The sequence below is a fragment of the Silurus aristotelis genome, assembly GCF_946808225.1.
Source record: "Silurus aristotelis genome assembly, chromosome: 19".
NCBI lineage: Eukaryota > Metazoa > Chordata > Actinopteri > Siluriformes > Siluridae > Silurus > Silurus aristotelis.
This window is the reverse complement of record NC_139592.1, coordinates 18,866,683-18,881,483: the sequence shown is the minus strand read 5'-3', so window position 1 is coordinate 18,881,483 and position 14,801 is coordinate 18,866,683. Positions and strand designations below refer to the sequence as shown.

Genomic DNA, 14,801 nt, shown 5'->3' with positions numbered 1-14,801 from the left:
GACAAAAAAACCTCACTTCGCAAAAAATCTGAAAAAAACCCCCCAGATAAGATGCTTGACATATAGTAAATTATAATCATCGACATCATTTATGATAACGTTCACATTTTTTTGTTTCTGACAAAAATCAATTCGAACGTCCATTAGTTGTCAGTAAGATTAAAATTCAACATTGATAGTTTGTCTAGAACAGCTGTAGGATGCCAGCATTCTCTGCATGTAGTCTGAGAAAAGCTATTAGCTGTTCAGGAAAATCTGGTATCTCAGGTATACATGACAGATCTGTATCTTTGCTTCAATTTATAAAGATAATCATCCTGCCTGATCCTGCCTATAGCTTGCTTTATACATATAAACAAGAATATTCTCGGCATTATTGTTGCAGCTTTAACATTATTCACAAGTTTCAGAAACTTTTATGGACTTGGATGTAGTTCAATAAATGTACCCAACAGATTGATGTAAGGATAGAAGCAGCCTTTTTAAGAACGTGTCCTTTCAAAAAATACTATAGTCTAGCATTCGCAAGTGATCTTAATGGAGCCAAAAGAGGCCATGTCACTAGCAGTTCATGTCAGCGAGGGAAAAAAGGTAATGCAAGCTGGAGTCTTGCTTTAATGCTAATGATAAAGAGCAGATGCTGGAACCTTTTATCAGAGTGGCTCAATGATAAAACTTTTATTAGTTGGTATTTGAAGAGACAGAGACTATTAAGTGAGCTGAGAGCTGGAATAAATGCTTTCTCTGCTTGATTGGGTTTCATTTTCTAGAAAAACATCTTCAGATATGCTTACTGGATTCACCTGCAGGAAAAAAAAGACACTCTAAAGTACAGGCTGTGATTATTTAGATCTAAATCAGCGTTTGCCTGGGCCTCAGGAACACAAGCTGTGTAGATGTGTGCACAACATGGATGCAATATTAATGGATGTTGACTGTAGATTTTTCTACTGGTTCGTGTGGGTGTGTCCCAAGGCAAATGAAATAATTAGCTCTTTGGTTTTGGATTTGAAACTCTGAAACGTCTGTGAAACGGCTGGAGTCCGAGTTCACTTTGAGTGCAACATGAGTTGGAAACATCCGCATACCGAAACGATGTATGGGAACTGACGAGAACCATTATCCATGTTTATTATTCAGAAATGAGAAAAAAGAAGAACAGGTAGAGGAGAAAAGGAAAGTATTTCGAGCTTGCTGAATGTAAATATGGTTTTGCGGCATGACTCTACATACTGTTCTGATTTGCATTTAGAAAGTAGAAGTCCGTTTTCTTAACTTTCTGAACTTTAAAACTTCACTTCGCATCTCCTAAGCGCAGGTTACTCTTATTTAGTGGTATAGTCTTTGCATGCCAGTGGAGACTTTTTCTGGTTTCTCCAGTTTCGAATGCCAAAAACATGCTGGCAGATGGATTGGACACTCCAAAGCAGTTACTCAAGTTAAATAAATAAACGTTTTCTGTAAAAAATCTAGGTTGGTGGTGATGTCCCTCAGGGGTTTACCTAGAAATGGCTATTTTAGATAATAAAAAAGAAAAGTTATTACCTCAGTGTAAGCACACTTTTAAGGAAAATGTAAATGCAAAATCATGTTTGAATGATTTTGCATAATTATTATAATATGAGAATAATAATTCTTCTAACTACCAATTAAATTGACTAGAGTCTGGACAAAGATGACACTTTTTGAACATTTTCACCTTGTATTCTCTCATGGCTGATTCCACATGATCACAAGACAGCTATCAATTAACAAAGGTGCAGGTTATCAAATACCACTATGTTTCGAAATTGCAGTGTCAGGGGGAGGCCTGGACCTATGCAGACTTGCAGCGATTTTAACTTTAGAAATAGCCAGTCTCTTTACTATAAAATAAATCTTACTGCTAGTAACTTTTATCATTCAATTTCATTCAACTAATTTGTATTTGTTAATGCTTTGAACAGTGGACATTGTCTGTAAGCAGCTTTTTCAGAGACAAATTGGTTATAAAAAAATTTATAAGTTTGTCTCTAATGAGCAAGCCAGTGATGACTCTGGCAAGGAAAAACTCCCTAAAATGTCATGACAAAGAAACTTTGAAAAGAACTAGACACCAATGGGAACCTATCCTCATCTGGGTGGCACCAAATTTCCAGGCTGGCATAACTAGCACGGTGCGTTTGAAGCGATTCTAAAGGGAGTTCTCTGGACTGCAAGTACCAGACAGATATGTGCACATTTTTTAGACAGTCTCTCCACATTTGCATAAAGTTAAAATGGATAAAGACAATGGATACATCCACATTTACCAACGGATGATAGAAGTCAACATTCATGATCACTGACCATGACTGGTTTTCGGTTGCTCAGAGGAAAGCACTATTTGCCAACTTCCACCTGCAGGGGCTTACAGATACCCATTTTTAGCTAGCGGTTTTTGATTGAGTTGATGCCCACCTGTTCTCTATTAGATTCCCAGCCACAGACTTTGAGCTTAAGATCTCAACAAAGAAAAGATCTCCAGAATGCTTTTCTGTAGCAGCAATCTGGATCGCAAAAATTCCACATTTTAAATTAAGAGCCTGCCATTAAGACAAAATGTATTATACAAATGTGTCATATATCAAGATTCCTCATTATCAGTAGTCCCTATCTAATTTATTTGTAAATTTGTCAACTTTATTAATTCGAACAAAGCTTTAATGCAATAGTCAGGTTCAGTAGATGTTAATTTGATTTATTTGATTCATTTATTTTAGTTTTACTTTATAATGGCATATTTGTTTATGTAACATCACATTATTGATGCATTCTAGAGTCGTGTACATTTGGGGAGCAGTTTTATGGTTCTTTAAAAGTAGGGTGTACTTCCATCTTTCGCTGAGTTTCTCCATATTCACTGCAACCCTGATTAGAATAAAGTTTGTTATGGAAAAAAAAAGAATAAATTAATATTATTATTACAAACACTGGTCTTTACAGTATTTCATAGTCTTTTAGTAAACGTGTATAAATGTGCGATGCTCACAAAACTGAATAAAAGGTCAAGTGTTGGGAGGGCTTCTATATACCAATATAAAAAAAAATTACAAAAAATTTAAGAAGTGTAACAGCATCCGAAAAGGTCAAAATTTTGAATTAGGCGAATTAGGTGTAAATTAACTAGGAAGAAAAGAAAATGGTGTTACTTGAAAATGGAGAGGGACAAAAAAGATGTTCACAGTTCTCAGGTGGTCATACACTAATTTCAAGCACATCCCATAGAGAAACCTCTATTTTTAAAATTATTTTAAGTGTCTTGATGTGCTGGAGGTGTTGCACAGCGTTAAAAGAATACGACGCAGAACACCGAACCAAACTAAATCATACAGATCATACAAAAAGGAAAGTTTGAGTTCTATGGTTTTTACATAAATATCCTCTGATCCTTATCATGTCTTAGAATTAGGTTAATGCAATCTCAAATGAGGCTAAATGAACACAAATCTCCACAAGCGCACCTCGAAATCTAGTGGAATTACTTTCAAGAATAGTGGACGTTATCATAAATAAATATCGAATGGAGTTTACCAAAAAAAGAGAAAGGATATAGTCCATATAGTGTAAGTAGGATCACAAACTTTATTTCTGAAAGAATATTTATTTTCCTAAATACCACCTTTCATGTGTGAATGCTCCTGTGAACGATTTACGAATAAATCCTTCCATACGCAGAGTGATAAACGAGGCTTCTTGTCAGGAATTTCAATGCAAGTAAAAGCCACTAAAGTTCAAAGTCAGGATGATGGATACCAAGACATTTCTCTGTTTTGCCTGTCCAGCTTGTGTGCACGCTTGTCAAAAAGTCAGTCTGTCTTTATCATTGTTACGCTCTCTATTGGTCTTTATTTACTCTCACAATCTCTTTACCAAAGACTCTGATATTGGTCTGAATCTGCAAATCACAGATTGACATTAAAAGCCTTTATGGTAACAAATAATAAAGTAGTTATCATTTTATCTAAACCAAAGCAAAATGAAACTAATATCTAGCTCTACATAAAACCATAATACAAATGACATATTACATGCTTCAAATAGTTTTGCAAAAATAGTTTTTCTCTTTCAAACACGTATTTCACCTGCATTATTTATCAGGTATGTGCCCACTGCGGATGATATAGAGATGTACAAGTCCTATAAAGGAGATGTGAGCGAACTGCATATGGTTGATCAATACATGATGGAGGTAAGTCTTCATGAACTAATCATCTGTCATTCTTTCTTACCGTCTACATGTTGTTTTTCCATATGTACAGTACATCCATTTAACTACATGCCTACCAGTTAATAGGGTTATAATTGAATACAAAAAATCCAAATTGTACAAACCTGGGAAATACCAAACACATTATTTGCAATGGCCACAGAATAATTAAAAAATTTACAAATATTATTTGTAAATTTTTCCCCAGAGAGATTCATAGGCTGTCTAGTTAGGAGCATGTCTGGGCATTTTTTAGTTTAATGATGTCATGAGCAGACTCTTTGATATGAAGCTTATGTGATGAATAAAGACTATTATGAAGGATTCATTTACACCATTTATTTATGACAGTGCTGGCATTTTAACTTCTGAGTTTTGTTTCCCCAGTATTTCTATGGGGATGGTAGTATTCAATTCAATTCAGTTTTATTTGTATAACAATGGACATTGCACCAAAGCAGCTTTATAGAGATAAAGTTGGAATGTACACGTTTAGTACCTATAAGTTTATCCCCTATAAGTTTATGTCTAATGAGTGAGCCAGTGGTAACTGTGGTAAGGAAAAACTCCTGGCATTGGGATGAGAAAAAAGATTGAGTGGAACCAGAATCAAAAGGGACCCAATCCTCATCTGAGTGGCCCCAAATGTCCATTCATTATAATTCTATCATTGCTGTGGTCTCAGTGATGCTCAGTGATAGACACGTAAAAGTTGTTTATGCAAACTGTGGTCCTGAACCATTGTAGCACACTGTTGATATTAATTACACTGCATATCCGTCCTAATAGTCATTAAGTGGCTCATTAACCTTATGAATAGTAGGGTTCATATTTAATTAAGTTCTGTTTAGTCCAGACCCACTTTAAGTTTAAATTGGAAATCAGATAAAAAATATGTAGACCGATGCAAATACAGATACTGGAAATATGTTATACGTGCATATGTTTAACTATCTGTCTATGAATGTATTTCTCTCTCTCTCTCTCTTACACACACACACACACACACACACACACACACACACACACACACACACACACACACACACACACACACACACACACACACAGGGCCACAGCTCGGGTTGCTTTAGGCAATATCCACTTTTCTGAGATATCCAGTACCTTGCCTCAACACCTCCTACTTTGTTTTTTGAAAAAAAAACCCAGTTTCACTGTTCCCTTTTGGGCGACTGTACCCATGTGTGCCACTTGTTCACATGCTTTTTTACTCAATGCAAAGGTTTCTGAGCTCATATTTTATTTATTTAACAGTATATTGAGGATTTTTCACCATTCCATCAGCAGCCGTCATACTTTTTAGGGTAGTGTTTGAGAGAAAGAGAAAGGACGAGAGAGTAAGTAAAAAAAACAGCTTTTTCAGCATCTTTATCACTGGTCTTTTCTTCACAGTTGTGTAACATTCCCTACCTGAGCACTCAACTGGACCTTCTGCTAACTCTCAGAGAACTGCCCATCAGCATCGAAGACCTGGCACCGGTCAGTGTTAGCTTTCTATTGGACTCGTTCTTCTCCTGTATTGGTTCTTTTCTTTATCTTTGGCTACAACTCCTTCAACTGACTTCATGGCGCGATTTACACTGCATTTCTATCGTACTTTAGTGAAGAAATGCTCCAAAGATGCAATCATTATTCCCTAAATATGGGAAAGGGGTAGAGGGAAAATGTGTGCATGTGCATGAATATCAATAAATGTGTGTGTGTGTGTGTGTGTGTGTGTGTATTTGTTTTGCAGTTAGTAGTGCATTGCATAGATGATTATGATTGACAGCAAACTCATAACTAGAAATTGGAAAGTTTGAAGAGGATTTTGCTTTTTCAAAATCCTAGCCAAAAATTCTGTGTTGTGGCAAAGAGAAAAAACCCGAGCGAGAGAGAAACATCCCCAAAGATAGAGAATAAAAAGCACACTAATGCAAAAGGTAACTCTGGCAGACAGCAGGTTCTCGAAGAAATAAATGAAATGGACTTGTGGGTAAAAAAAAAAAAATGTAATGCATTAATACACAGTGGCTTTACTTTGAAACAAGGGGGGGGGGGTGTTCTAATGGGCAATTTTTGCAGGGTCTTTCAGATCTTATATTACAGGAAAGAAAGCTAAGGTGGGGCCAGTGAAAAAAAAAAAATGGCACCAGAAGCAGTTTAATAGCCTTCTGAGCCTGAACAGAGAGAACAAGAAAAGTTTCAACCCCCCAATTCTGCTTCCATTTCCTAGCTATTTTCAAAGTTAGCCTTTGTTTGAGTCTTTTTTGTTTGTCACCAGCCTTTCCTTTTTGCTTTCTCATTAGACTCACTCTGTGCACCAAAACACCCTCCATTGGATGAAAGTGCAATTCTCTGGAAAAGCAATGTGTTGGAGTTTAGTTTTCTAGGTCCTCTATATATGTTACCCGGTTAGCCGTCCTTGCAGACAGTTGTCAAAACCTGTGTGGGTGTTTTTTTAAAAAGAGGATTTGTCTGAGATTATGGGATACAACAAAGGAAATGCATGACTCAGCATTTGTGTAGCACCGAGGTCATATTTTTTTATCCACATAGATTCACAGATATTAGTTGGACGCCTGTGGTTTTTCCTTCCGTCTTCGGTGTGTAACCTGATGACCAACAGGACGAGGTTGACAGTGATATTTGGATGAGTTTACACATGGATGATTTTGTGCCACTAGTGCTTATATAGAGTAGGTATGTCTATTTCCTACAAAGACTAAAAGTGGACCTTCATCGATCAAACTGGATGCGATCATTCACAGGGCTGTTTATACAAGAATCCTAAAAATCCAGATTTGTTGGAGAAATGTTTATATTCTATAGCTGGATTTTGAGTTCCTGTACATCTACTTATAAGGAGACTCACTTAATGTGCGCCTCAAATTATCGGCTTTAAATCATATAATTGGTGATGGGTTTTATGTGTACTTTTTTATGCAGATTGAATCATACATTTATTTCAAATAAGCATTAAATTTCGTGTAACGGACATTTTATTTTACTGACATGAAACGAAGCAAACAATTCAATTTGGACAAAAGTAACATCCTATAAATCAGCGGCCGCCAACCTTTTTTTGCGCCAAGGACCGGTTTAATGTCAGACAACATTTTCACGGACCGGCCTTTAAGGTGTGGCGGATAAATATGACAAAATAAAATGATATGACCGGCATAAAAACTGGTATTTTCTAAATATAATAATAAACGTGATTCCACTGTGTTGCTAGCTTTGGGGTTTTAATTTAGCGGTAATTGTATTATGTGTTACCGGCCGGAGGAGCTCCTTTAAGAAGGTAGTGGATGAGTGAGTCATAGACAGATGTGCTGGAGTGAATCTGGTAATTTTTCAAAATAAAACATCGTTCAGAATCAGATAATAAATAAAACGGAAATAATGTAAGTTACTAGAACACCTAGTCTTTTATGGTTTTTGAGAAACAAATGGGACAATACATGTCCCATTTGTTTATATGCAACAAATGGGACATGTATTGTCCCATTTGTTGCATATAAACAAATGGGACATGTATTGTCCCATTTAAGAAACAAATGGGACATGTATTGTCCCATTTGTTTCTCAAATGGGACAATACGCTATACGCTAATTATGCTAACTAGTTTGTAAAACGTGCCAAAAGTGTTCTTCCCTAGTTGATATTGCCTTGAGACCTAGTGATATAGTTCACCTGAGAGCAGTTTAATTAGAATTAGGTAAGGCAACTGGGCAGGCCATTCCATAATAGATAAATAAGGCTTACAGAGCTTGGATGTAGGCTTTGGGTCATTGTCTTGTTGTATGGTAAAGTTGGAATCTTATATGGTGGACTTGGAGAGTATGGAATGGTAGCCATGTTGGTTCAATATTCCTTTCACTTGGAATAAGTCTCAGCCTCTGCTGTGCAAAAAACACCCCAAATCATTAAGCCTCCATCTTTACTGTGGGGGTGAAGCAACATGTCTACTGTTCTGTGTCTTACATATGTTCTTTTGTTAGAGTCAAAATGATACAAATCTGTCTCTGTTTCTTCCAGTCACTCACTGTCCATTTTGCATGTTTTTTGTCTTTTTTTTTCCCAGTTTGTTGCATATTAACCAAAGGAATATGCATGTTTCTCAGAAAGACTGTGTTTTCTAGACTTTTAACAGGCATTGCATATCTATGGAAGCAGGTGTTGAAATTACTTAACTACATTACTGGAAGATTTAGTACATTTTGTTACTTGTTGCTTCAGGCTCTCTCTGTCATAGACAGTTGTTTTGGCTGTCTATGACAGACCAGATCCACGTAAGTTTATTCCCAATTAATCACAGTTTGAAATTGTTGTTGTCAAAAGGGCATCACTCGTTCTATTAGAAATAGAAATATACATCCAAAAATTGCCAATCCACAGAAATAGCAATCAGGGAAAACATGACACGAAGCTGAAAGAGCAAGAGTTTTGCTGCATCCCAACTCCCCTATAAACAGTATACACTGAAGGTGTTTACTCTTTGTGGGCAGAAATAGTACCTACATTTGAGTGTACAGCAAAAAAGAAGGATTATGGAAGACAAACATGTTGCTTAGTCACTTACACTGTCATTGTAAACAAACTCATTTTAACTCTCCTTCATTCATTAATCCTTATTGAATAGAAAATATTTGATTCTATTTAATTTAATTCATAATTTTATTGACATTACATTACATTTTATTTACACCTGTCTTAAGATGCAACCACTTTGAAAATCTACCTGGAATAATAGAGCATCTATACCAGCTTTGGGATACTCATTCTGACATACTACAATTTGGGACACATTTTAATCTCTTATGATATTTAGGACGGACAAATCGGGACGCAGCATTTATGTTGAACAATTGACAAGCATGCTTCAAAATCCAGAAAGTAGACAGGAAACAGGAAATGAGTAACATGTATATAAAAACTTTTGATTTACATACATATATGTATGTAAATCAGATGTGCCATAAACATGCTTAGGAACTTACACACGATTAGCATTTATTAGAAAATCAGCTTGACCAAAAGTTTTGTAAATGGATTTTTGGAGTTTTAAACCGTTGTAAATAATTAAGAATTCTCATTTGTATTGTGCAATTCCACCTTGTAAGCTGCTCAACACGTAGGATGCTGCATAACTTTTATCGCCGAGGTGTGCGGCATTTGCGGTGTCAAAGATAGGTTCGGTAGTTGTAGGTGGAACACAATCTGCTCCCCTGCGAAAGATCTGTGCTGTAAACAAGACCGAGCCAAAGCTATTTTCACCGCTGACTCTAAATCCATAAGGATCGTCCGACATGCTAGACATTTTAAGCCTGCAACATTAAGGCGGATTTGCCTGCCATCTGACAGACGGGGTGCTAGGCTGGGAAACAGGGCCAGCTCAGCTAGGGGAATAGCGAGAGCTCTCCAGGTGTGACCTGCTACATCTCAGGCTCAGGCGCCAACGGCAGCTCCAGCTCGGTTTGGAAACCCCCGAGTCTCAAACCCTCACATTCCATTCATTACCACGTGCTTAAATCTTACAGCTTCATTCATTCATTCATTCATAGCAAAATACTAAGTGTGTATTTAGTACAGTTATTAGTGTTTAGGGGAAAAAAACTAAATGCCACTCAGATCTTTGTTAAAGCTGGTAGAGATGCTCAGGTGGAAGTACAAATTAGATGCTGTGAATGTGACAGGGATTAAAATAATCTTTTTCATCTACATATTTACCAATGCCAGTCATTCTTAAAATGTTTCTCCTCAGATTTTAACATCATCTCTCTAATGCTATTGTATATTACAAAGGGAAATTAATGTTTGGGTTCAATAGACAACCAAGCACATGTTTTTTTCTACTGAACGTTTTTGACAGAAAGAGATTAAAAATAGTATTTCTGAAAGGAAACCGAAGTGGAAAAAATGGAATATGAATTCTAAATATGAAAGCGAGGCATATCACAGAGAATTCTGTTAGAGTGCTGTGCAATAATGTGTAATAAAACAGCATGGTAAAATGTGTTCTATAGTGCACACTATATAAGAACTAAACACAATTACCGAAGCATGATGAAAGGCGAAGAAGGGGGAAAAAAAAATCCAGAATTCCAGTGAGAAAACAAATTTAAACAATGTTAAAATTGCATTTCAAGTTTAAAAGAGGGGAACTTTCACTAACGCTAGACTTTATTCAGCGATTTATTCATTCAGGTTTTAAAGTCAAGATGTCTGAAGGTCAAGTTTGTCAGACATGAGTGCGCCTATACATACAGTGCAGCAGACAGCCTTGTGCTTTATAAAATTAGAATAATCCTAATCATAGTGTATCCAAAACAGCACAGTCCACACAAACATGCTATATAATATGGATTTCTTACTGCTCAGATTGTATGATTAATGACTAGCGTACGCCGTGCGCTGTTTATTTGGATATACTACTAACAGTGCAGTAGTACTAGAGCAGAATATAGCATACACTTCACTGCACTTGGTAAAGTGCATGCAATTTGGTGTGCTCTTATGGAAAAGTAATCAACGATGGGGCACTGTGATGTCTCTATGTACATTGTAGTTACTGTTTTTCTAAATACGCAGTGGGGTACAAAATAATTTTTTTTTAATTGAACACATTTCTAATGCTGCAATTCCCATGAGAAGAGACCAGACATTGGTATAAACTCAAGAAATCTACACAGATTATAAAATCATATTACAATCAATTACAAAGTTATATTCAATCAAATGTAACAGAAATAATATTGAACATACTCAGAACAGGCAATTCACCAAGGCAAAGAAGGGCGAGGCTGATTTCACAAAGTACCTCTGACTTTGCAACAAGATGGTTGCTCTATAGCATTGGATTTCAAAATGAATCGTTCCTGTAAGCACCATTGTGGCCTTTCTGCAAATGAAAAGAACATCACTCCACCATCAACAGGACATGCACAGGAGCTACTTGCAAGATTTCCGTGAGTATGAAGGTTAATCTGAAGAGTATCTCAAGAGCCAAGGACCATTTGGAAAGAGCTCCAGAAAGACTCGGAGGCAGCAGGTGGTTATCACAGAGAAAACAATCAGCAATATATAAGTGTGCTACTTGACATTTGGAACGGTAACATGCCATTTCTTCAAAGATGACCATACATGAAGGTCATGATTACTCCTCGTACTAACCTTCTGACTCCCTGATCAAAGATCTTTATGTTTTCTGTCCGTGTCCTTCCATCCGTCCAGCTGTCTGAGCTTCTCATTCGTTTAAAAGTCAAGAACAAGTGCTTGAATAGTTATTAGTTAGTTAATAGATTTGACCAGTAGCATTATTGTAACCATCAGATGAACAGGATTAGAATGGATCCAGTCAGAGTTCAAGGTCACAGCAAGGTCAAATTGGTTCAATAACCTTTTTCAATATCTTCTTTCTGTTTTTCATACAGGCATGCTAGTTAAACGTTCATGCTCAGGAATCCTTTATGTGGCTTTTTTTTTTTTTTACTTTTGCCATCGGTCCTCCATTTGTTTCTCTTCAATTCTTCTTTCCTGTTTAATGCATTTTTTTAAGGGTAGTTCAGGGACACAAAACAATAACAAAAAGGATTATGGCTTGTTGGCGGCGGAGGCATAGTCAACGCTTTTCTCAACATCGCTCTTCTTGCTGAATTCACTTTATTTATGAAAAAAATATATACTTGGGAGCTGTTCAATGTTGTAGAAAGAATTTCGTGAAAGAAGTTAGTACCAATTATTATAGCTACAAACAAAATGTATCAGAAAAAAAAAGTCAGTTATCAACTTGTTACTATAGAATGAGAATATATTCGAACAAACACATTAATGTAAAACCTGTGTTTGTATACACAGTATGGCCAAAAGTTTGTGGACACCTGACCATAAGGTTTGTATGTGTATGTTTTTAATAGCTTATACCGCATTTAGTCCCCTTTTGCTGTTATAATGACCTCCATTTTTTGGGGAAAATGTTCCACTAGATTTTGTGTGCACCGTGCAATCGCACTTTACTTTACTTTGTTCTTAAATGACTTACATTTCAACTTACATTTTCAATCTACCTCATATTTAACACACCTTAACTCTGCTATTTTTAATGTTTACTTTTTATTTATGTCTAATGCGTACTCATGCTGTTCGCAGTCGATTGTCTAGACATTTCGTTCTTTTGTATACTGTGTATGTGGAAGAATTTCAATTAAGCTTGAGTTGAGTTGAGTTTAGTTGAGTTTGTATCTTCTAAATCAAGTGAAGGGAAAATTTACTGCGTCCGCATCCAAAGACCTCCTATACAATTTTGTGCCTCCAGTTTTAAGGTAACAATTTGGGAAAGAACCACATATGGCTGAAAAAGTCAGGTCTCTCAATATTTCTGTCTATAAATTGTATGTTCTATGTATTCTACCATCTTTTTTGACATGCTTTGACTGCTTTTGTTAAATTTACTGAGAGAAAATTGTGAACCTCTAAGGTAAACCTAGATAAAACATTGTGTTCACGCCTAAAAGCATTCCAAAAGGCCGCACCATCATCAGCACTAGTGCTCTGATCCTCGATCTCCGATCACGTATTTCTTTCGGCTCTACTTAGCATCAAGGAAAACAGCCGCAAATGACACGCTGCGATCCACCAACGCGAAAAGCATCACCAATTAATGCCCATCGGCTCTGAGCAGCAAATCTAGAGCAGCTGAACCTCTTTGCACCAGTGGAATTGCAGACGGGTGATCCTCAGAAGGAAAATCAGCTTGTTAGCTGTGGAATTAATATGAATGTTAAACAGGCTTGCTAAATTAATGCAGTGCATCTCATTTTCACTAATTAATTAGAAGTAATGGATAGATATTGCAGGTCTGGTTTGAGGCTGGGGGTCCCAATATGCACTTTTTGTAATAAGAATTAGCTTCTGCTGTCACTGGAAGAAAAAAAAAAACACATAAAAAGTTTCAGATAAAGGATTTTTTTTCCCTGCGTTCAAACTGCAACTGGATTCTGACCTTTTACATTTTCTAAATTATTTTAATTAATTCCCCTAGAGCTTGAGGTCTTAATTGCCTCACATATTGGTATAATATTCCTTCGTGTCCTCTTTATTAGGAACGGCGACTGAATGCGCATAAACTGCAGGGCGTGCTGTGATGTTTGAGGGTCCTCATTAACAGCAGCGTTCGTGAGAAATCACGTCCCGCCTTTTGTGGCTGTGGAAGATGACCAGCTGTGACCTTTCTGTGTTTGTCCCACAGCTGATTAACCAGAAGATTGTCATGTGTCGTCAGCTGTGGTTCTGCGAATCGTTCGTGTCCGTGCTTGAGTACCTGCTGACCATCGGCAATTACCTCAACCAGAATGCCGGCAAAGAAAAGGCCAAGGGATTCCGTCTCTCCTCCTTAACGAAGGTATGACCTAAGTATGACCTAAAGAGGTGCAAAGGCTAATAAGACTTCTCATTGGAATATAAGCCTGCTATTTCTGTCTGGCTCCCTCACCTCTGCCTGTCTTTTTTTTTTTTTTTTCCTCCCTCCCCCGCTCTGTTTACTCTCCACTCGCTCTTATCCTGTGTAATATCTCAGTTGTTCTGTTGCTCTCTTTGGTGGTGTTTTCATCCACTCCTATTTATGCAAATCGGACAAACACAGCAACTACGATAAAGGATAACTAACACATCAAATTAGTCAATCTCTGTTGGCTCGCAATTTCGCAGACTATTTACTTTGCGCGTATCCAACTTACGCTTTTGTTTATATACAGAGTTGATCCTTTTCAGAAAATTCCGTTCATTCACGCCATTTTTCTGACTTTTATAGTCTCGTGCTTCCAAACTCGCTCCTTTCTCTTTACTCTCTCTCGAATTTCCATTTCTCCTCTGTCCGTCCTCCCTGGCCCGATATGCCCCATGAGTCCCTCGTCCCCAACTCTATCTCCAAAAGCACACGTTTCCAACCCTTTCTCTCATCTCATCTCCCCCTGCAAACAAATCTTGTGAGCTCGCAACCATTCAGCGGCCACAGATCAAATAGGTCACTCTTTCCTTTACAGCCCCTTTCACTTAAAGCGACAGGATGAAAGAGAGCGTGAGCACTTTTTAGGTTCCCGGCCTTCATTAGCCTCACAGTCCCTGTGTTGTGCATTTGTTTTGGGATTATTTCAGGACTGGCTGAGTCGTTAGTGCCGAGGGGGTAATTTGTATTGATTGTTATCTGCCTTTGCGGTGCAGATCTGCTCTCTCAGTAGCAAGATTTAGGGCCGCCTGCTTCACACGCGAAAAGTCTTCCTTCCTGTCTAATGAGACGGAGGAGTTCATTGCGTTCGCTTGGTCCTTGGCCTACACCTCTACTTCTGATTCTGTTTATGGAAGAACTAAAAAAAAACACACCAAAAAGTAAAACATATTGACAGCTATCGCTCTATATTGATTTTACTTTAGGTACATGTTTTCTGCTGCTTCCAAACTGCCGTTCCTACGGAACTGCATTTTAATTAGTAAACAATATAAACTAGAAACAGAACAGGATTAGCCAAATCTTTGCATCTTTCGTTTAGGAATCTTAGAGACAGGTGCATATAG

The 14,801-nt window shown here is 37.3% G+C and overlaps 1 protein-coding gene across 2 annotated transcripts in view; it reads left to right on the top strand.

Annotated features, from left to right (window-relative positions):
• The window catches only part of LOC310742007 (uncharacterized protein), a 44,359-nt gene that overhangs the window by 22,435 nt on the left and 7,123 nt on the right, over positions 1-14,801 (top strand). Inside the window, exons 10-12 of one of the 2 annotated variants that reach the window (XM_083570514.1) lie at positions 4,120-4,210; positions 5,642-5,728; positions 13,513-13,632. In XM_083570514.1, coding sequence (XP_083426640.1) covers positions 4,120-4,210; positions 5,642-5,728; positions 13,513-13,632 — 298 coding nt within the window. Of the gene's footprint in view, positions 1-4,119; positions 4,211-5,641; positions 5,729-13,479; positions 13,633-14,801 lie in introns of both variants that reach the window. The other variant, XM_083570513.1, reaches the window with a different exon arrangement.